Genomic DNA, 23581 nt, shown 5'->3' with positions numbered 1-23581 from the left:
AATTAAATAGAAATACTAGTCGTTTCCGAATTTGAGGAAAAACAAAGTCCGTACGTGTTCCAAGAACGATACGGACACGCATGGAACGTATTAAATTAAAACGAAGACATGTGTTTTCCTTCCCGCAGGAAAATACATTAGCCAGAACATTTCCCGACCGTGCTCCATCTCACTCCCACTCATACAACATTAACTACAATAGAAAAGGCCAAACGAGACGGCGCCCTCGAAGCTAACAGCGAGCTTTCAACGTAAATCTGATAAAGCGAACACATTACGACATCAATACAAAGAACTTTTCATCGTTTATTCTCATTGCGAACACAAAAATAAAGCTGTCTTTCTCTGTCTAGCGAGCGCACGTTGCCTAAATTGAACTGAGACGGCTATATGTTGTTATTTTTCTGAGCGGGACGGGTACTATTGGGTGAAAAAGTTGTTGTCGTCCCGCCCTTTTGTCGGCGAACAGGGCTGTGTTCGCACCTTCGAACCGGGCCTCACAAAATATTTTCTAAGAAGCAGTATGTCGGCTGCGTCGAGGGGCGGCGACGCGGGATTCCGCAGTCATGCTGAGAGCCTCAGCGGAGTCGGTGGACACACGTCGCGAACCCCTTTATCCTTGCGAGAAAAAATCATTTCGTGACAGTTTCCTTAAAAAACTTATGTTATCGACGAGTGAACCCGTCACTGAATTCGGCCATGTAAAACTCACGAGATCGTTATAACGAAGCGCCAACGTCTGTGATAATGATTCCCGTAGTTTCATGAGGATACTCAAATTTATTTTATATACACACGAAATATACATGTTTAGTGGAGTGCTATATAATATGATACACATGTGCTACGTAGTGATTTTATAAAAGCTGGGCACATTTAAACTCTCAAGACTGGATTACTACTAATAAAAACAAGTAAGACATGTTTTTATTCAATTTTATTATTAATTGAATTTCTCACAATCATACGTTTTACTAATCAATTACACTTAATATATTACAAAAACATCCTGTTTGAATACGTAATTTGGAATTCATATTATAAATGAAGTTCGTGTAGATATTTAAACAATAAAAGCAGTGGCTTCCATTGGTAGATTATTAACGATACGTTAAAAATTGTTATGATTAAGAGTTCAAATAAGAAAAAGTATATAGGAAAAAAATGGAAAGGATGAAACAAAAAATTATATTGTATTCAATACATCAGACGTTAATTTCGGATTTCCTTTATTTGAAATTGATTCATTTTTGCCCGTGAGTCAATAAACCGACGGCATCTCTTAACTTTACAAATAACCTATTCTTTCTAAACAAAAGGATTTCACATGAATCAAAATTCAATTTATATTAAACCCAACTGTATTTTTTAATCGAAAAGGGACCTTATGACTTAGGTAATATAAAATTACATTTCAAATAATTCGCAATTTAAATAAAGGTCAATCGTCCGCCGACATTAAACTTTAAAAAGTACAAATACATTATATTGAAATTAGTTATATTGAAAAAATATAAAAGATACAATTACGTTTTTTTTTTGTGAACACTCTTTAATTTCTCTGACGCTGATGCACATCATCGGTTAAAATGTTTATAAACAACCTTGTTTCTTTTGCAAGGAACATTTTTATGTCAAAACACATTAAGTCTAAGTTGATGATATGAGTAATATTTCTTAGCAGTCCATTCTCGTCAGCACTAATACCTATATGTAGTAGTATTATTACTAGTACTGTAGTAGTATTACTGATTAGTATGTATATAGGGAAGATTCAAAAGGAGACCCTATAATTCTGATCATAGGTTTGATTGTAAAACGGCGAATTCAGTTGAGACTTTCATATTTGGATCTAATTCAGAGTAAACATTTCAATATACTTAACACTGTAGTTTGTAGTAGCATCTCGACGTCACCCAAAACACGTCATTACGGATCTTCCTGATCCATTAACGGTTCTTTTAGGTACCACAAGCACCGGTCACCGTTCTGGTCGAACCCGTCGCTTGCGACGAAGAGCTCGATGAGCGAATTAACCTACAGACACAGACAGCCCACTGAGTTTCTCGCCGGATTCTCAGTGGGTCGCGGTTCCGATCCGATGGTAGATTCTGCGAAGCACTGCTCTTGCTAGGATCAGTATTAGCATCACTCCGGTTTGAGCCCCGTGAGGTCACCTACTAGCTAAGGTTACGCTGAAATAGCCTCTCAAGGCTATCAGCTTAGGTAGGAAAAAAAAGAAGTAGCATCAATATTGATATATTAAAATATCTTGTGACTTTAAGAAAGCAGTAATGAATTAAAATTTCCTCTCCCTGTATCTATCGGTATTTACCGACAATAAAATAAAAATGTTGATTTAATATTTTTCAATCTTCGGGCCGCATGCATAAGCATAGTGTTCTACATGTTTTCCTATAATACTGCATGTTTTCCTATAAAGGTAGATTCGATATAACAATTCAAAGAACTGAGTTTTCAATCTCGTTAGGACAATTAACAACCCGTCACTAATATGGTCAAAATAAAACCACATTATAGTAAAACGCTACTAGAGATGATTTACTTAAGCGATTCTGATTCGATGGTAGATGCACGCGCGAAGCAGCTGCTTTTGAGCTTTTAGGCCTCCTCCGAGAACGTTCGGGCAGTTGTCAATCTTCTCCTCCTGGCTAGGCCCTAGACTTCACCCATCCATTCTGCAGTGGGACGACAGGATGGATGTAATATGCTCTGCGTCAACCCTGTCCCGCCGTCTCAATAGCCCGGACTGGGCTCCGGCCCGGTCTGGGGTAGGACGCCGGCTGTGAGCGGCAGGAGTTTTTAGTGAGGTTCACCTCCCATACCTTACCTGCCGCGCGGGTAGGGATCCGGCGATTTTCTCCTGTGGAAAAAAAAACCATTCTGCATAAGCAGCAAGGTCTCTGGACTGACAGAAATCTTTCCATCCCAAAAAAAACATTTACTTAAAGTATTTTTCCTCTTCATTATCCCTTATCCGTGTGCGACGGCTTTTCTTGTGTAAAAATAATTTCTTTAAAATTTATCATTAAGCTACCTAGGAATATAATAAATTTGTTACAGGCTACTTACGTTTATATAATTTGTTTTATATAATTTGTTACAATTTGTGACAACGATAATCTGTTATGTAGTAGGTACAGAAGTAAAGTTCTTTTATTTTATATTCAAAATATTCAGTAAATTAACGAACAGATCTTTCTTCTGTTTCTTGTTGTACGAATAGTGATCTTTGTTCCATTCATAACTCACTAGGGAGGTTTGGTCATTGTTATATTAGTGCAATAATTGTTTTCGCACCTGCCCAAAGTCACGAAATAATATTCGCATTTACGACTGACCATTGTATGGTTGTGTTTCGCCACCGAACACTAATTTTAATTCGACCACTAATTGTAGACTCCCGAATGTTTTTTTTTTTAATTTTCCGTCTTGATTACATTTTATTTTGTAAATGGACTTGATTTTGTTTGTTTGTTACTGTTTGTTATTTCGATAAATTGGTATTTTTGTTTGATTATTTAGTTCAATTAAATTATATTCTCGTTATTTAATTATATTAAAAATATTAAGTAAATAAAATACAATAAAAGACGAACACTTGTAATAATTTTGTATTTTTTTCTTGTTGCCACGGAATTTAAAAAAAAATTAAATATCGAATTAAATGCTACTCAAATCACTGCAAAAAACTTGGCTCGACATATATTGTTAAAAATTCGTAATATTCCAATTAAAGTTCAAGTAGTTATAAAATTAGTAAGGCTATTGGGAAAATGAATAAGCAACAATTTCACAAAATGTACTGAACAAATACCTACATTTCAGTTTGGAGTTCACTCCATTCGTCCATTCATTAGTTATAGATACACGTAGAAGTATATTTTGTCTAGCAGATGAAGTTTTACCCACCTAAAACGACAATAAATTGACACAAGGCGAAGTCGTCGTGGCCTAAAGGATAAGACGTCCGATGCATTCGTGTTTTTTTTTTATTACTTAGATGGGTGGATGAGCTCACAGCCAACCTGGTGTTAAGTGGTTACTGGAGCCCATAGACATCTACAACGTAAATGCACCACCCATCTTGGGATATAAGTTCTAAGGTCTCTCTAATAGTTACAACGGCTGCCCTATCCTTTAAACCGAAACGCATTACTGCTTCACGGCAGAAATAGGCAGGGTGGTGGTACCTACCCGTGCGGACTCACAAGAGGTCCTACCACCAGTAATTACGCAAATTCTAGTTTTGCGGGTTAGATTTTTATTACACGATGTTATTCCTTCACCGTGGAAGTCAATCGTGAACATTTTTTGAGTACGTATTCCATTACAAAAATTGGTACCCGCCTGCGGGATTCGAACACCGGTCGTGTCGAACGATGCAACGGTGCTCGAATCCCGCAGGCGGGTACCAACTTTTCTAGTGAAATATGTAGTACGTACTTAACAATGTTCAAGATTGACTTCCACGGTGAAGGAACAACATCGCGTAATAAAAATCAAACCCGTAAAATTGTAATTAGCGTCATTACTGGTGGTAGGACCTCTTGTGAGTCCACACGGGTAGATATTTCGGCCTATTTCTGCCGTGAAGCAGTAATGCGTATCGGTTTGAAGGGTGGGGCAGCCGTTGTAACTATACTGAGATCAAAGAACTCATATCTCAAGGTGGGTGGCGGCATTTACGTTTTAAATGTATATGGGCTTCGGTAACCACTTAACACCAGGTGGGCTGTGAGCTCGTCCATCCATATATTATTATGCAATAAAATAAAATAAACTCCATTTGTCCAGCTTCATTGGAAGTATATTTGTATTATTGCTACTCCTACTGTTATTACACCTATTTTTGTTAACTACCAGAAGAAACGTACGTACATATTATTGAAGTCATTATACCGTAGAAAGGAAAAAATTCTACCATAAAATATTCGTACCTTCGGACTCGTAGGAGGAGAGAGAAGACGTATGTGGTTATTAAATCGATCTCATGTCATCATGGCACGTCACGCAGCATGTCACGTTATGATATCTATGGGTAGACTAATCACCCAATAAAAGATCTGAACAGGTATAGCTGTCTACTACATTCTGTTGTCTACACTAACCCATGTATGTATCATATCTTTTATAAGATGTATATGGTAATGATGATATTATATTTAAATTATTATTTCTGTGATGAATATTTACATAAAGTTGAACATGTAGTGATGTCAATGCTTAAGAACACAGCCAATTCGTTATCTACGACTGAGCAATCTTTTCAAATCTATGGGCTCTCGGACAGTGCCGAATAGTCGAATCTATTACAGAATTGGACGCCACGTGACAAAATTGATCTCTTTGAACGAACAATAGACGAAAACAGCGATTTCAGGTAAAAAGAACGAGCACTACTCTGCTAGTGTGTTGGATGATAAAAAGAATCATCTCGAACAGTTCCTGAGAAGTTTCTAGAACTTAGTATAATGTGAGAGACATTATATTAATTAAAACTATTTTGTTCTACCTAAAAAAATACAAGTAAACTACTAAATAGCAATTTTATCTCCTTTATCTACGGAACCTCCACAGTGAGTCAATCTTATTTTTGTTATATCTTCTGATGAATCATTTAACGCTGCAAATACATACCTACCTATAAAACGTATACGGGTATATGTTATGTTACGTATTCAACGATAATTAATTTGGTATTTTTCTTGTTACAATTATAAATTCATATAAGAACACAGCAAATTCATTTGGACAACTAAAATATAAAATATTTACAACTACAGTATTTTTTGACTGAATAACATTATTTTACATGACCACTCAATCATGAGTTATCGCACAACGAATTGTAGATGGTAAATTAAATTTTAGGCATCAACATTATTGACCTTCCAATTATGACCGTCTTGATGAAAGTAGTTCACCGGACATGTGTTGATGTAGAGTGTACTAGAATGCTGGTAAAACAACGTTTCCTAAAAAATAAGGAATGGAGATTTTTTTTTGGGCTAGCACGCAGAAGTGCTTTTTCTTTTTTTCTCTCACGCTCTGCCGCCTCCTTTTGTAAGATTGTAGACTCCTAGCGAGAAGGCACCTTTGCAAAAAAAAACCATCCCAGATCCACTAAACCTCTCCTATGACTGATGATGAATCACTGAACTGTTAATTAAATGTACCGTTTGGATCTGGTCATGGCTTTTCATAGAGCAGAGAAAATTTTGTAGGGACAATGAACGAATTAGTTCTCGTCATCACCTGGACTACAATGGAAAATGTAACCAAATAGTCTATCCAGAAGCGACTTCACCCATAGCACCGGGTGTGCTTTGTAAACTGACGCAGCGGTGTTAAGGCGCGATCTCGGCACTTTCAATGAACCTGTTGCATTTCTATCCATTCCAATTTGACCACGCGGCTACCAGAGGGTACTAGGGTAATGATCGCACACGGGGGCTGGTTTTTTTTTATTGTTTAGATAGATGGACGAGCTCATAGCCCACCTGGTGTTAAGTGGTCACTGGAGCCCATAGACATCAACAACGTAAATGCGCCACCCACCTCGAGATATAAGTTCTAAGGTCTCAGTATAGTTACAACGGCTACCCCACCCTTCGAACCGAAACGCATTACTGCTTCACGGCGGAAATAGGCGGGGTGGTGGTATCTACCCTTGCGGACTCCCAAGAGGTCCTACCACCAGTAAAAGTCCTGACGCGTGTGTCAATGCTTAAGTTACTGGAACGTCTTGAAGTCGCTAAAAACAACGTCAAATATTCTTTTACATACAAACATAAAGGCGTGTTAAAAAAGAACTACTAGACGAAGAACATTAGGAGCAAAAATTTATAGCACGAAACTTTAAAATATCGATTACAAAAATCTTAGAAACAAAATCATAAATATTTATAATATTAAATATACGCGAAAATAGCATTCGTTGCTTTGCTAATTTAGCTTAGCTCGGAATGTTTCGGATTAAAATACACATAAATATGTATTTTTTTGTGCACTAGGCGGAGGGGGTAGCCAACGAACCATTAAATCGTTACGCCACCCACCTTGAGACGTGAGGTCGAAACCGAAATAAAACAATAAACGGCTGTCTCAAATTTTAAACTGGATCGCAACACTAGCAGTAGGAACTCCTGCTACATAGTAATAGAAATAGGTAGCAATTAGTACAGCCTTGTAATACCGTCAGTAATTAACATATCTTTTTTTTGCGAGTATGTTTTACACGATGCTATTACAACGTCGTAAAAGTACATTTTTAATAAAACTATGGAACTAAAGATGTAAAAGGTATTTCGTATCTGTTATTTAAAAGTTGCTTAAATAGTTTTTATACATACCTTTATTAAACTGTTCAGAACAAACTATGTACCTAACTAACAATACGAAAATAAAAAATTGGATAATGCATTAATCTCATTGCATTACTTTTGCTCGGTATAATGAAGCTAAGAAGTCTAAACTGAGTATATAAACCTATTTCCTCAATGCGCAAACGGTTCGTTTCTAATGTGATTAAAACTTAATTCCGTAAAACTGTGGAAAATCTACCGACAGCTGCAAAAGTTAGTGCAACTTTATATTTGCCGATTGAACAATGTTGTGCCTCCGAAAATAAAGTCCAAAATGCTTTGATAAATATAATGAGGTGTTAAAAATGTACATCTTCGTAATCCTATTGGCCCATGACCGTCTGTGGAGATCTGTCAACCCGTTGCTTTGTGATGAAGCGGCCACGCCGCGGGGAGCCTCGCAGATAATGTACAGATTAGATGTAAATCTGAAAAGAACGACATTGTTTAGCTCACTCAGGTAGAGCTGTACGCTCAAGTGTTTTAAACAATACACAAACAACATTATTTTCAAATAATGCGATTATGTAGACACTCACAAAAAAAATGGGAGTTCTGTTGTGTTGATTGACATTTACGGATGACGTAGACGGGGTGTGATATGGGATCGCGAATATTATCATGAAGCACTTCGTAACGTTATTATAATGTATGTAATTGCACATTTTTTCATGTTTAACAAAACCCCTCATTTCGCGCTTGACACATACATATCGACGCTTGAAAGGCAAACGCGACTAAGCGACAATAACTGCTTTGTACATAAATGATAGGCAATAACCATATTCGATGCGCAAAAAAAAAATATTTCTAGGTCTATTAAAATCATTTCAATCCTACAGCTACTAGCTAGATTCTACTACGGCTAGATTCGTTAAAAAAATTTGTTTTCAGGTATTTCAACTTTAAATTAGTCTACTGTAAAGTTCACGCATTGTCGTTTAGTCACGTTTGCCTTTCAAGCGTCGATATATAAAAGTATATAGTGATGAAACATTTATAAAAGTTTAGGCATTTTTTTTCAGTGTTCAAACCTTTCTGGCCATATTTGAGATTTGCGTTTTAGCACGTAGCGCAGGTGAAGAATCCTTCCCTGTTATCTACGAATCAAATTAAAACAGGTTTTTATCATTCGTAAAAGTATTTTAATAAGATACCGATGCTAAACCTCGACCGTAAAAAGATTGGAACCAATCTAACAAATTAAAATTAAGTATACACGACTACAATCGAAATTTTTGTCTCAGGCGTATAAAAATGTCCTATAAATTTACCCACAGTTTAATTTAATGTCCAAAAGTACCTGGCTCAATTTTTTTTATTATAAATAAAATGTTTCGTTGCGGGTTATAGCCGCATGAATATATGGTATTATTTTGAGAAATGGTTTTGAATTTGTCTCGAAAGGTAGTAATGATTCGGTTGGATTTCGTTTTTTTTAATTTGGAAAATTACTAGAGACATCTCCTAATTCTTGTTGTTTTTTTTTTTCTAGGACCACGACCTCGAGCTATTTCAACAGTGGTAATGAAAAGAAAAGCAACGAAATTAAAAAAAGCCTCGAAGTAGCCGGACCGTCGCCAGTGGCTGCGGTCATCACCAAAACTTAGATACTCCACGGGGCTGTCATTCGCGGGGATTACCCGCCGCGTGGATGGTGGCGGGCGAATGGGGCTATGCGCCGGCGTCGGCCACCCCTGCCATGAATGCCTTCCTCGAGACCAATCACGCCCACCTCGCCTCGTATGGGTTGAAGATGTCGCCCCAGCCGGCATGCGGCGTCGATCCCCAACACCGTGCCGTGGCGCCGCATCCACCGCCTCCTCATCATCCGGCCCACTACCAGCCGTACCCCTTGCACTCGTACCAACCAGGGTACTTGCGGGATTACAGTGGATGCGGCGAACTATTCCCGCAGCAGCCTCTCGAACAAAGCTGGGATTGGCGTGGTGACATGCACTACCAGAGTGGCGCTCCTCCCATCGTGCCTCACGCCCACCCTCATGCGCCGCACGCCTTCCTACGATACGTCCGAGCGCCGCCACGACGTGATATGCGTTGCCAGTGGCTCGACCCGGAGCAGCCGCCCCCGCGTAAATTGTGTAATAAACTATTTTCAAGTATGCACGAAATCGTGACGCATTTAACCGTGGAGCACGTCGGTGGACCTGAGTGCACGACTCACGCGTGCTTCTGGCAGGGCTGCTCACGAAACGGCAGGCCATTCAAGGCGAAATACAAATTGGTGAATCACATCCGGGTTCACACAGGAGAGAAGCCATTCCCTTGCCCTTTCCCCGGCTGCGGGAAAGTTTTTGCAAGATCGGAGAATCTTAAAATACACAAAAGAACGCATACTGGTAAGTAAATGTATACTTAATATATAAATCTACAGTGGTTTTTACGGATGTTCTGTTATAACTACTGAACCATGCATCCGATTGACTTGAAACTTGGTGTCCATGTAGAAAACATATGTACTTAAAGGATAGGCTAATATTTATACGAGTGTTGGACTCCCTACACCAGTTGCGGGGGCGTTAATGATGTGAATCTATGTGGGGGTGAGAAATAATAATGTTACTTTTAAATGCCCAGCGAAGCAGACGGGTACAGCTAGTATGTAAATAAATTTATTTAAAAAAAAACGCTTTATAACGATAATACCTTATTTGCGTAAAATGAATGGTTCGATCAATATTTGCACAGCGAATAATTTGGACGTAGTTAATTCGTAATGAAATGCCCCCTACTGCTCCGCTGGACCTGGCAGTCACTGTATCAGTGCACACCTCAACAACAACTAAACCGACACAAAGACATCGGATCCAACAAACTATTATGTAAGGATATCCTTGTAACTCGATCCCGAATACAAACAACAGAGCTAACGGGCGTTCTATAAATGTCCAATGTCGACTTGTGAAGTCCGTTTCTCGGTAAGTAAGGACAAAAACTTCAAGTCGGAACGTCATTTTTCAATTCATTATAAAAGTCAGAAGATTCATCTGAACTGGGTGCGTTAAAAAAAAATAGATCGTAAATTAAAATGTCCAGGCCGTTCCCCGCGCGCTTGTCTCTGTCGCACACCACACTATTGTTATTGATAAAGTATTGGTACTTAAGTTTAAATATCGATTTTTAAGGGAATCGACCAGGAATTTGTATGGTCCGGCGTTCAAGAATATGGCCAGATGGTTTTATACTTTTTTTTTCAAACGGATACTGTTTGGCGTTGCGTTCAGACTTTTGTCCTGTGCCCCTGTCCGCTATTATCTCATACGGGCTTTGAATAGAACTAACCTTTTTGTGGGGAACTTTGAAGAATTGTTTTATGGGTGCTATAAATTTCAACCTTAAGGCTTTGTCAAGCGATCCTTAGAAAGTTTACTCTCTGATCATTAAATCATTATTGAGTTAATTAGGAACGTAACGCTATTAACGAAATACCTTTTTTCATTTTAATAAGTTAAACAGATTCCTGATGTTAGTAAAAGATCATAATTTGAGGACAAAAATATCTTATGTTGATATTATTAACTTCAAGTTCTCAACAATAATGATATATTATTAATTTTATTATAAGTGATAGTGATAGTGTCTTCTATAAGGGAAGCTGTAAACAATAACAAATTGCCATCCATTGGGAACGCGCTGCATGAAAACGATATTTTTATTGAGAATGTAAAATGATACTTTTTGGATCAGTAGCAGACGCGTTGCTCATAAATTATAACTTTAGAGATGAATCAATTATCAGTAAACTTATATGAAGAGTATACTCCGAAATATATTTACATGTAAAATACATTTAAAGGTTCTTTCTTCCTCACAAAGACTAAATAATAATAATAATAAATATGCATTTAGGATCTCGTGATGGATTGATTCTATTTCACAAGTACCGCTTGTTTTTGTAACTGTTTTTTTTTTCAATGTTATTATTTCAGCTCGATAATAGGCCTACTTAAAAAAGTCATTCAATGATTATGTATCAGAGTATAAGAAAGCCTTCAAAACAGAAAAATAAAGTTAAGTAACTGCAACACGGGCTAGAGCAGACGAGCTTACGATCCCCATGTGGTGTGTGTGTGAGTCTTCACCGCTGCACGTGTGTAATATCAACAATGACAGAGGTACAGCCAAACCACCACCTATAAAGACCAGACCTGTATGGTACGTGGCAACAATTGTCTATGGAATGGCACTCTTCTTCTTCTTAGTCGCATGCTTTATTGCTGAAGGTCGTGTCCCTGAAAGTCCTTCGTGGCTCTTTGTACCATCAGCTTCCATTTCCTTCAGTTTTCGGCTTCTCTCAGGGCGGTCGCAACACAGAGTCTGGTGAGCGCAACTATCTGATCTGACCTATTTTCACATTACTTTTTTCTCCCTCCAAAACTCGCTAGTGGTGGTTTTTTTTTTTTTTTTTTTTTTTTTTTTTTTTTTTTTTTTTTTTTTTTTTTTTTCTCCTACCTATGCTGATAGCCTTGAGAGGCTATTTCAGCTTCACCCTAACGTTTGTAGGTGAGCTCGCGGGGCTCAACCGGAGAGTTGCTAACACTGACCCTAGCAAGAGCAGTGCTTCGCAGAATCTACCACCGGATCGGAAACGCGACCCACTGAGAAGATCCGGCGAGAAACTCAGTGGGCTGTGTCTATGGGTTAGTTCGCTCGTCGAGCCCTTCGTCGCAAGCGACGGGTTCGACGAGGACGGTGACCGGTGCTTGTGGTGCCTAAGAGCACCGTTAATGGATCAGGAGGATCCGTAATGACGTGCTTTGGGCGACGTCGACGGTTTACCATTCGGTCTACTGGGTCGGGTATGTAATTTCCAGCGGCTACGATGAGAGGGTTCTCATGTCGTGCCGCCTTCTCAAAATGGCGCAGCGATGCCGACTGTAGATACTTACTGACAGAGTCAAGCTCCAGGTCATCGTGGAGATCCACGTTCCTCAGGAACCATGGTGCTCCGACGGCTATCCTGCAGAATCGGGATTGAATAACCTGAAGGGGCTTCAAGTTGGTGCGGGCTGCGTGAGCGAACACTACGCTTGCATACGTCATAACGGGGCGTATGCAAGTTTTGTAGAGAGTTACCTTATTACGGAGGGACAGTTTGCTTCGCTTGCAAAGCATAGGGTAGAGACGTCCTAATATGAAGGCGGCACGGTCGCGTACCGTTTTAATATGGGGACGGAATGTCATCCCTCTGTCGAGGGTGACGCCTAGGTATTTGACCTGCGAGGCCCACGGTATGGGCTGGCCAAAGAGAGTGACGGGGCTAACGGCGGAGGTGTTTGCGCGCCTATTAGGGAGTGGGATGCTCGAAGTGGTATTCGGAGGGCGACCCCTTTTGAAGAGCACCGCTGTGCTTTTCGTGGGGTTGATGTCGATGCGCCACTTCCGGAACCACTGTCCCATGGTGGCTACTGCGATCTGGAGTCGCCGATGAAGCAGCGACATCTTCCTACACGAGTAGTAGATAGCCGTGTCATCGGCGAAGAGCGCTAGATGGGTCTCCGGAGACCGGGGTATATCATTGATATACAAACTAAATAATAACGGGGAGAGCGCGGAGCCTTGCGGGACTCCGGCAGTCAGTTGACGGGGACGAGAACGAGTTCCCTCTACTCGATATCGAAACGAACGGTTCGACAAGAAGTCTCGTATGATGAGCACGAGTCTGTCTGGCACTCCCATGTTGTACAGTTTGTAAATTAAACCGTTGTGCCAGACTTTGTCGAACGCCTTCGCGATGTCGAAGAAGAGGGCGCCGGTCGGGATTTGTTTACGCCTATTTAGTCCTATCAGGATGTGCTCCGTGAGGCGGTGCACTTGTTGTACGCACGAGTGTTTAGAGCGGAATCCGAACTGTTCGTCTATGAGAATTTTGTTCGCGGTAACAAAATCCCAGAGGCGTTTCCTAAGGAGCCGTTCGTAAATTTTTCCTATCGTCGGGAGGAGACTAATCGGACGGTAACTAGAAGTTTCGTTTGTCGGTTTGCCCGGCTTATGTATACCGATAACGTCCGCTTCTTTCCACACCGCGGGAAAGATGCAGTGCGTCATAGCGGCATTTAAAATTGTAGCCAACATTGCTATCAGTTGGACTGGCAAGAGTTTTAGCGCGCGGTTGCGGATGCCGTCGGAGCCGGGTGCCTTCCTAGGTTGGAGGTTGTGGATCGCGTCTCTAACTTCGTCAGTGGTAATGGGGGGTAACGCGTCCGAGGGCGGCAGGGAAGCTCTGCGCTCGACCTCCCTGTCGACTAACTCGGTGTGTTCGGGGTCCGCGTGTTGAGTGCTGGTGGTGCACTGCTCTTGCAGTGCATCGGCCAGCAGCTCAGCCTTGTCATCGTCATCGAATGCCGGTGGTTGGCCTGAAGGGCGTACGAGGGGAGGCATAGTAGCGGTAGTTTCGGATTTGAGAGTCCTAGCTAGTCGCCAGTATGCTTGGTGGGAGGGCGCGAGTTGTTCTAAATAACTATGCCAATTATCGTTACGCGCGTCACTTAGGCGGGAGTGGACTTCGCGTTGTAGACGACGCATCCGAATCCGGTTTGAATGCGTGGGAAGACGATCGTAGGCCCGGATTGCCGCGTTCCTAACTCTTAAGAGATTCCTAAGTTCGGAGGACAGTCTGATGCGGTGGAAGCTGTCCTCCACATCGACTTCTTTTGAAGATCTAATGATCGCGGAAGAGATGTGATCGGTAATGATGTTTATGGATTCGACGGTGTCCTCGGGGGATAGATTCGAATCCGGGCCGTAAGGGAGGATTGGCGGAGCGGCTTCGGCTAGGCACGTGCCCAGCTTATTCCAATCCACCATGGTCCTCGTAACAGTGGCTGGGTTGTGAGGGCGACCGAGCTGCATAAGGACAGGTCGGTGGTCTGAGTCGAGCTCTGACAGTGCTTCGATGGAACGTAAGCGCAGAGTTACGTTCCTAAGCAATGCCAGGTCTATAGTGCTCGGACGGAGCGCGATGTTATACGGATAACATGTTGGAGTTGGGGGACCGACTACTTCAAAAGTGAGGTCGTCTATAAACGCGTCGAGACGCCTACCGTTAACGTTCGTACGATGGCAGTTCCACCTAGTGTGGTGGCAATTTAAATCGCCTGCCAGGATGACGGAGTCTCCCATGCCAAACAGTGACTCGATGTCACTGCTCAGGAGGGGCTTGTCCGGGGGGAGATAAACGGATGCGATGACGATCGGCTGGTGTCCCGTCAGCGAGATACGGCACACTGACGCCTCGATATGTAAGAGCGAGGGAGTATCGAGAGGAACAACGTGCAGAGCCCGCCTATAGTAAATGGCAGTCCCGCCTTTGGAGGCGGTGAGTCTGTCATTCCTAACCATGACGTAATTCGCGACTTTCGGGTCACGACGCGAGGGCTTCAGACAGGTCTCCTGCACTAACAAAATATCTACAAGATTATCGCGGAGGAATTCGAAAATTTGATCGCGTTGCCGCGCGAGTCCGTTAGCATTGTAGAATGCTAACGTAAGGGAATACGGTTTTTCTCTACCTTTTTGCGCCATTGATTACCGGTAAAGAATTTTTATAACGTGCGAGACACGGACTCGTAGACGTCCATGTGATCGAAAGCGGCCGCGAGCCGCTGTTCGGGGGTTACCGACCTACGGATAGCATCTGCGAACGATCGCAGACGGTCAAAGTTTACCGCGGTGACGAAGTCGCGCACGAGCGCGAAGTCGTTGACGACTGAGGGTTGCGGGGGGAGGTACGCGGGCGCGGGGCGAGGTGCGAGCAGGGGCTGAGGCGCGTGACGTGTCGCAGGCGGGAGCTGGGGTACGTTTTGTGTTCCCTCCTTCGTATACGGCAGCGGTTTTTTCCACGCCGAGACGGTGGGAACCGCAGCCGGTACGAAGGCTGGCTTCGGCACTGAAGGCGCCGAAGTCTTTGGGTCGACGGTTCGGGGGGCTGGGTGGTTCGGGCGTTTACGCGGAGCCCTAGGACATCCGCGGTAGTTTGCCGGGTGCCCTTGCTTAAGGCATAGGACACAGCTTGGGGGTTCCGTCGCGGTTTCCCTAACACGCGAACATTCTGTGGTTGCGTGATCGCCGAGGCATTTCTAGTGGTGGAGCGCCTTGTGAGCCCGCCCGAGTGGGTACCACCACCTTGCCTATCTCTACCGTGAATCAGCAATGCGTTTCGGTTTGAAAGTCAAGATGAGCGGCGACATTGACGTGTTTGACGTGAGCTCTTCCATCCATCTTAGCAATAAAAAAATAAAAAGTAGGCTGTACTTTGTATTGTCAAACAAGCTACTTTAATATAGGTATCAGCGCGGGGATGTTTCTAGGCGGTAGTGCTTGTACATCTTGCAGGAACCATATATCCAACATCGAACGATTATAATGCAACGAAACATATCACACTAGTTCAAGTGCGTGAAGATTAAAATTTTAAAATAATTTGACCCCGACTGCTATCGAAATACGATAACGATCAGACAATTTATTTAAAAGCAAGACGACCGACCCTAAACTATCAAACGCAGTGGCTGTCTAATATGCCGTATAAAATGAATCTTTCATAATATTTTGCAAACAATACGGAACCCTTCCGACCGCCCCTGTGGCCACCGCATTGTGCGTACCCGTCGAGTGCAGCTCTCACTATTTTATTGCTTACTAAACATGCACTACGCGTTTTTGTCAATTGTTGTTTACGAGTTTGATGGCCACTTTATAAGGACACATAATGTTTTGGATTAGATAAATTTTTCGCTGTTCAACAATATGTAAACCCTTTTTTTCCTACCTAAGCTGAGAGCCTTGAGAGGCTATTTCAGCGTACCCTTAACTAGTAGATGAGCTCACGGGGCTCAAACCTGACGACGTTGCTAACACGAACCCTAGGAAGAGCCGTGCTTCGCAGAATCTACCACCAGATCGGAAACGCGACCCACTAAGAAGATCCGGCGAGAAACTCAGTGGGCTGTGTCTGAGGGTTAATTTACTCGTCGAGCCCTTCGTCGCAAGCGACGGGTTCGACGAGAACGATGACTGATATGTAAACCACAAGTGTTTCAAACTATACATTTTGTAGGTACTGTACAACATATTGGAAATTAATACAAACTCTTTCAATCCTCAATAATTGACTGCCATTTTAATTGTTAAAGCTGTATTGTAATTATGACTTCGATCATCAGAGCTTTATCGATGCATTCTATTGTACTCTAAACATTTAAGTAAGAAATAAATTAATATTAGGAAACAGTTAATACAATAAATAACATATTTTTCTCCGGTTTTAAAAGTTATCATGTTTTCTAATATAAATAGTAATTCAATAGTAAAATCATTCGATCCTTGTAGCCATGTTAAGAAGCGATTGTCAGACAGAGACATTTGACCAACATACCTAGAGAGGATTTTTTATTTAGATATAAAATATACTCACACAACATATTATGTTGTAAGTGAATTTTTAAGTTTATTTACATGAAACAGCAACAAGTATTTAAGAAGCTGGCTATACCATAAAATTCTTCGTTTCCAAGCGTCGGAAAGATGCAAAAAACATGATGTTTCTGCGCATGTACGACTGCGTGGAAGAAGCTCTCGGAATTTGTTATGGCACCAACATTAAAACTCCTCCAACAAAAGACTCAACGGACTTAAAATAGCTGAGTTTCGAGTTTCGAAAATGCATCAACGAAACCTGCCAGTGTTTTTTTTAATTATATACATATTACGTAAAAAAAATTATTACTTGACTACAGAAAATGTTGAGCTTTTTATCGAATACTTTTTTTTGGCTTAGATGAGTATACGAACTCACAGCCTACCTGGTGTTAAGTGGTTATTGGAGGCCATAGACATTTAGAACGTAAATGTGCCACCCACCTTGAGATATAAGTTCTAAGGTCTCAGTATACTTATAGTTACAACGGCTGCCCCACCCTTCAAACCGAAACGCATTACTGCTTCGTGGCAGAAATAGGCAAGGCGGTGGTACCTACCCGTGTGGACTCACAAGAGGTCCTACCACCAGTAATTACGCAAATTATAATTTTGCGAGTTTCATTTTTATTACACGATGTTATTCCTTCACCGTGGAAGTCAATCGTGAACATTTGTTAAGAACGTATTTACAAATATGTATACGCTAATTAATTTCCGAATATAGACATTCCGAACATTTAAAATTGTTCATGTTCCGTTATAATAATAATCGGCCATTTTATCCGTGCATATGATAATGATGTAACCCCGTAATGGTCGGGTGCATTTTGAAAGGTGTTTATATGTGCGCGCAAACATCTGCCCCGGATTGATAAATTGTATAAAATACTACATATATCTGATACAATAAAATGAGCTAGAGTCTATGTGTGTGCGTCTGCATGTGTGTGTGACGTGAGGGGAAAATAGGGAGTAGTTTTTAAACTGTTTTGAAAAGTTGTCACCACTGTTTTTTGACACAAGAATATTTTAGTGTTTTATGTTCTGTTTATCTATGGCTAAGTTGACTTTGATAGCTTCGTAAACAAAATATACAAAGGATACGAAATCATTGAGTCTTTTCGAAGAGACGGCACTGATAATGATGACACTTCAGTTGATAAGTAGACAAGCTTATGGCCCACCTAGCGTTAAATGATTATTAGAGCCCATAGACATAACAACGCGAATGCCACCTACATGATACCGAATACTAAATTGTATTGTCGGACGATTTGAAAAACTTAAAGTCATAACGTAATAATTAATTTCGTACAAAAACAAACGATAATTTCATGGGCGGGGCGACACATCAGCGATCGGTAGCGTTACTCCAACCCCTCGCAACACAACACATAGACACTTCACCCGCACAGTCTCACCGAATCCTTATAAAAATGTACACAAAATCTTCGAATGAACACATTCCCCGTACATCGTGTATGTGTATCACTTGCTACCCCAACGAACGACATTTACATTGTCGCCGGTACAGACAATGAGGACGCTAAGCGCTTTACTTTTTTATCTTCTTTATGACGTCAGCCCCCATAGTTTTTCGAGGGTAGCTAGTGATGATTTGACACCCTACACAGATTTCATATAGGATAGTTCGAAAAATGCTTGTCTTTAACACAAATCATCGGATTTAACAAAAAAAAAGATTTATTTATTTATTGCCCTTGTAGGCAGATGAGCATATGGCCCACCTGATGGTGAGTGGTTACCGTTGTCCATGGACTTCAGCAATGCCAGGGACAGAGCCAAGCCATTGTGATACGAATTTGATACTTCAGCATTTTCGTACTATCCCAATATTATGTGATAAAAAAGACATGTTTATTGGTCTACTTGCAGTATTCCTGCCTTAAGCACTAGCAAGGGGTTGTCGTGAATCAATACAGTCTTGTTCCTTCGACGTCAAAAGATCAGAAGCAGAGCAAAACATTCCAATTCCAAATTTGTTATTCCAATACAAAATAAACTTCTATGCCTTACAGGCGAAGAAAGCGGCAGCAATTACGTTTTGATATCAAAACAAATCAATGGGAATACAATAACAATTTGTGTGACGAACAATTTATTTGCTCTTTTTATGATTATCTAATATCTATACTAGTATATTTTGAAAGCAATCAATCTCTATTTCGTTTAGTACAGGGAATCCATAATTGGAGCCAAAGTGTAATTTGTCTTTATCAATATACAATTCTAAATAAATAGGAAATGTTTATATGTTTGTCCCCTGTGCGTTTGTAAACAATTATGATGAAAATTTGTGTAGTTTTTAGCACTCTAAGGAAGGTTTGCGTTACAGTACCATCAGCATCCTTGGTACGTACTTTGGCGCGTGAGTAAGTTTAAGAAATCGATATTTATTTCAATTAGCGATAGTCAGGGCGGAGCGTGACTAGTTTCACTAGACTAGGTTCACTAGTTAAATAAAACCTTCAAAATATAAATATAATATCAAACCAAATGAACAATAAGTAATTGTAACGAAATAACCTTAATAAAAGAGTCGTTTGATGACGTGTATTAGACGTGTCTGTAAAGTATCTCCTTCAGTCCTGGCAAGTCTGAGCCAAAACTACTTTTACGGCTTAATCTCCCGTTTATTATTTTAATAGTGACCGTCGTCCATGATAAAGAAAACTGTCATTAGACATGTCCGAAATGATAAATTAAAATAAATAAACCGTTGAAAATCAGTTTTAAAAGATATAATATATCTGTAATCTATATATTAATACGTGAAGCAAAAACTTTGTATCACTTTTTACGAAAATTGCGGGGACGGAGGAGTATGAAATTTTCCACACTTATAGAGAATATAGAGAAGAAGTGCACAATGCTAATATTTTTTTAAAAATAATGCATAAAAGATACATTAAATCAATAAAGAAAACATTACACACACTACATACCATGCATTTGACGCACACACGCATGCATACTATTTATTGTCAAACTTTTGTTCTTGACGTCTATTGTCAAATTGAGAATAGATTAAATATTGTTTGTCTTTGTTAAAAAAAATTATAGTGTAGTCTTGGCGAAATTTGTGACTAAAGAAGTATACAATACAATCATAATAGTGTACAAACTTACAATTCCAATTAATTATAGTCGAATTTCGACTACTGCGGGACCTCTAGTGTTTTTTTAATCTTCATAATTCAATAGGTCGTCAATAGTGTAAAAAAATAATTGATTATGTCATTTATTTGCCGTATCCAATATTTTTAAAACGCTACAAAGAACTACATAAATGATTCTCGGTAGATTAGTAGATAAAGGGATCCACGAATTTAATCAAAAGCTGTTTTGTTCGGAAGATAAGTATCAGAAGCGAACATCAATCAAAAAGATCGAGTCGTCTCACCTGGTTTAGTTCAATCGACCGACAAATCGAGAACACAACCAAACGATTATCGATATCCGCCCGACACACCTACTCGACTTATTAAGTTCTTAAAGCAACAAACTGTTTTGATTCGGTACTTAAACATTCCGATATTCGATTCTATCCTTTTACTTTTTTTGTTTTATCGATTACTAATAAAATGGCTTACACAACAATTAAATTTAATCAAGTGTTTGCCCAATGATCGAAATTCGACTATAAACGATACAAATATTTTCTCTGTTCTTCTTTAATTGACATTTTGATTTAAGATAAATATACTATTTTTAAAACAATAATTATTGATTACACGTCATTAACTACTTAACAAACAAAAATAACCTCTATTAAAATAAAGAGATAAGAAAATGGTAATTTGTCTGACCTTTGCCCATTTAGGCGAGCTCAAAGGGTGTTAAATGGCTAGCGAATCCCACAGACATCACTACATCAGTCTCGATTGATTTCATAACGGCTGTTCACCCTTGAAATCGGAATATATGATTGCTTGGTGGGAAAAATGGCAGCAGGGCGGTGGTGCCTACTCGAGCCGGCTTAGAGTACATCTTACTACGAATAAATAATAAGTCCAATAAATGCTGATTTGCGATCACAACGCTTATATTCTTGTATTTTTTTTTGTTTTACCTGTGCTGATAGCCTTGAGAGGCTATTTCAGCTTCGCCCTAACGTTTGTAGGTGAGCTCGCGGGGCTCAAACCGGAGAGTTGCTAACACTGACCCTAGCAAGAGCAGTGCTTCGCAGAATCTACCACCGGATCGGAAACGCGACCCACTGAGAAGATCCGGCGAGAAACTCAGTGGGCAATTCTTGTAGAATACCTATTAAACAGTCATTTAGTATCCTTTTACGACATCCACAGGAAGAGATAGGGATATTTAAACTAACGCTGTTCTTACTGTTCGCAGTTTGGAAACGATTGCTTTTTTTTATTGCTTAGATGGGTGGACGAGCTCACAGCCCACTTGGTGTTAAGTGGTTACTGGAGCCCATAGACATCTACAACGCAAATGCGCTACTCATCTTGAGATATAAGTTCTAAGATCTCAGTATAGTTACAACGGCTGCCCCGCCCTTCAAACCGAAACGCATTACTGCTTCACGGCAGAAATAGGCAGGGTGGTGATACCAACCCGTGCGGACTCACAAGAGGTCCTACCACCAGTATTTCGCAAATTATAATTTGCTCTGCATTCAATCTCTCGTCTTCCCATATCTCTAGTTATTTTATAACCATTAGTATTGTTGTAGTAAACATGTGACGGTAAACATAAATTGCGCGCACAACGCTACAATAGTTCGGAGCTGCGGGACGCGAGTCATCCTACGCAGGACATTTTGACTTCCACGTCTTATTGCTATCATACCATTCACAGTTTACTATCTACGCTTAGTTAATAATCATCTACCTACACTTAGCATATCGACGATTGTGTACTGCAAAACGCAGGTATTCAATAAATTCGAAAAAAAATAACTAATCACACTTCCATTTATTGAATATGATGTAGGTACGCATAAGATAAATAATTTTGAATACTACGCTTAAAAACATACTTGCTAAAAAAATCGAATGCTATTTTATTCTTCTGTAAGTCATACTAACAAACGCCCCTTTTGAAATAAGTGGCACCAGTAATGCCAGGATGCTGATTAACGTAAAATATTTTCTTTAAAGCTCAGTCGTAGAAGACATGTCTTACAGAAGAAAAACCAGGGCGGAGAGTTAATTTCGGACGTTAAGAACATGAAAAATATGCAAGTCTGTAGTAAGCAAGTCTTTATTTCTTCTTATCTTATACGAGTGATAATTTCGGTATATTTACAGCATTTTTATAAACATAAACTATGTGGCTCATTAAATTAAATGAGCTATCAGACGCTTTCAATGGCTTTAGAAAAAGTCACGCGCTTTGTTTGTCGCTGGGTGTGCAAAATACCGTGGTCTTGTAGGGCATCGGCGGAGGGTCTGCATCATTCATGTGTGTTTTTTTCACCGACACCTTGTTGCTATCAATATGTATGAATGTGTGTGATATCGCCGACACGACTCAAGCTTATCTTTAACATGCCCATTAGGCTACCTCCATAAGGGTGTGAATTTATTACACGATAATTCAAACTTATTATTATAAATTAAAAAACGGTAATGAATAATACATGTTTGTTATTTTTTCTCAATTCCCAATACGAATAAACAATTTGCGATAATAATCAACTTTCTATCTATACATACGCTTAAAATAGTAAGCTTCTATGTTAAGTAGACTTGCAGTTAGGTTAATCTTAGATATAAAATTCTCGTGTCACAATGTTAGTTACCATACTCCTCTGAAACGGTTTGACCGATTTTTATGATTTTTTATGCATGTTCAGTAGGTCTGAGAATCTTTTACTATCTATTTTTCATACCCCTAAGTGATAAGGGTTGTCCCTAATATTTATTTTTTATTTTTTGGTCATTTTTGTTGTTGTAATGAGGCAATGTGATTGAATAACGTTTTGTTATTTTTATATTCCCTCATCGTTCACAGCGCTACATGCCTCTTTCACTCATCTACCACATCCTTACACACACAATAACTAACTAACTGTTTTTTTTTCTACACTAGAAATTCCCTAGAAATCTTAAAGGTATATGGCAAAACAACGTTTGCCGGGTCAACTAGTATTTACATAAAATTAACATTTTTAATAGTTTTCTGTTCCATACAATCCCGTATGTAGGCTGCATGGATTATATATGACTAGATTAACACGAATTCATCACAATGTCATTTGTCAAACTGCTAAAGTGCAGACCTTGTAGGCAGCGGCTTGCATCCATCGGCGGCAGTACCAATTAAGCATCAGGTGGGCCGTATGGACGTCTCCTCCACCTCCTTCAGTCGATCGCTCATTGCTGAGCATTGCGATGCGCCCGAATGTGACCTTTTTGCACGTCTACAAGGTCGACAAAAAACTAAATCCTTAAATTAGATACGAAACAATTTTAACACTTCATGTTCTAACACTTTTTGACTTCACGATATTTCAAAAAATCACCCGCGTCGTCGTCCAGAATAAAACATTAATTTCGTTGTTGTCCAAAGGAGAAACAAGGATTTCGCAAATTTTTTAACAACTCAAATATCTTGATGGCGACTTTAACAAAATCGGAGAACAATCGAAATGTCGTAACGGCAAGAACAACGAATCATTCGTAGCACCGTTTTTATAGGTCTACACTTGGTGGTCAGATTCGATAAAGATTCTCTGAATTCATTGTTGCTTTTTGAAGTGTTAG

The 23581-nt window shown here is 40.1% G+C and overlaps 1 protein-coding gene across 1 annotated transcript in view; it reads left to right on the top strand.

Annotated features, from left to right (window-relative positions):
* The first annotated feature begins 502 nt into the window (after nt 1-502).
* opa (Zic family member odd paired) overlaps nt 503-23581 on the top strand; it is a 34086-nt gene continuing 11007 nt past the window's right edge. The window contains exons 1-2 of the mRNA XM_089732979.1: nt 503-914; nt 8884-9748. Coding sequence (XP_089589105.1) covers nt 9043-9748 — 706 coding nt within the window. The 5' untranslated portion in view covers nt 503-914; nt 8884-9042. The remainder of the gene's footprint in view (nt 915-8883; nt 9749-23581) is intronic.

Source organism: Bombyx mandarina, chromosome 15 (assembly GCF_030267445.1).
Source record: "Bombyx mandarina strain Sakado chromosome 15, ASM3026744v2".
Classification (NCBI taxonomy): Eukaryota; Metazoa; Arthropoda; class Insecta; order Lepidoptera; family Bombycidae; genus Bombyx; species Bombyx mandarina.
This window is presented reverse-complemented; position numbering and strand designations above follow the sequence as displayed.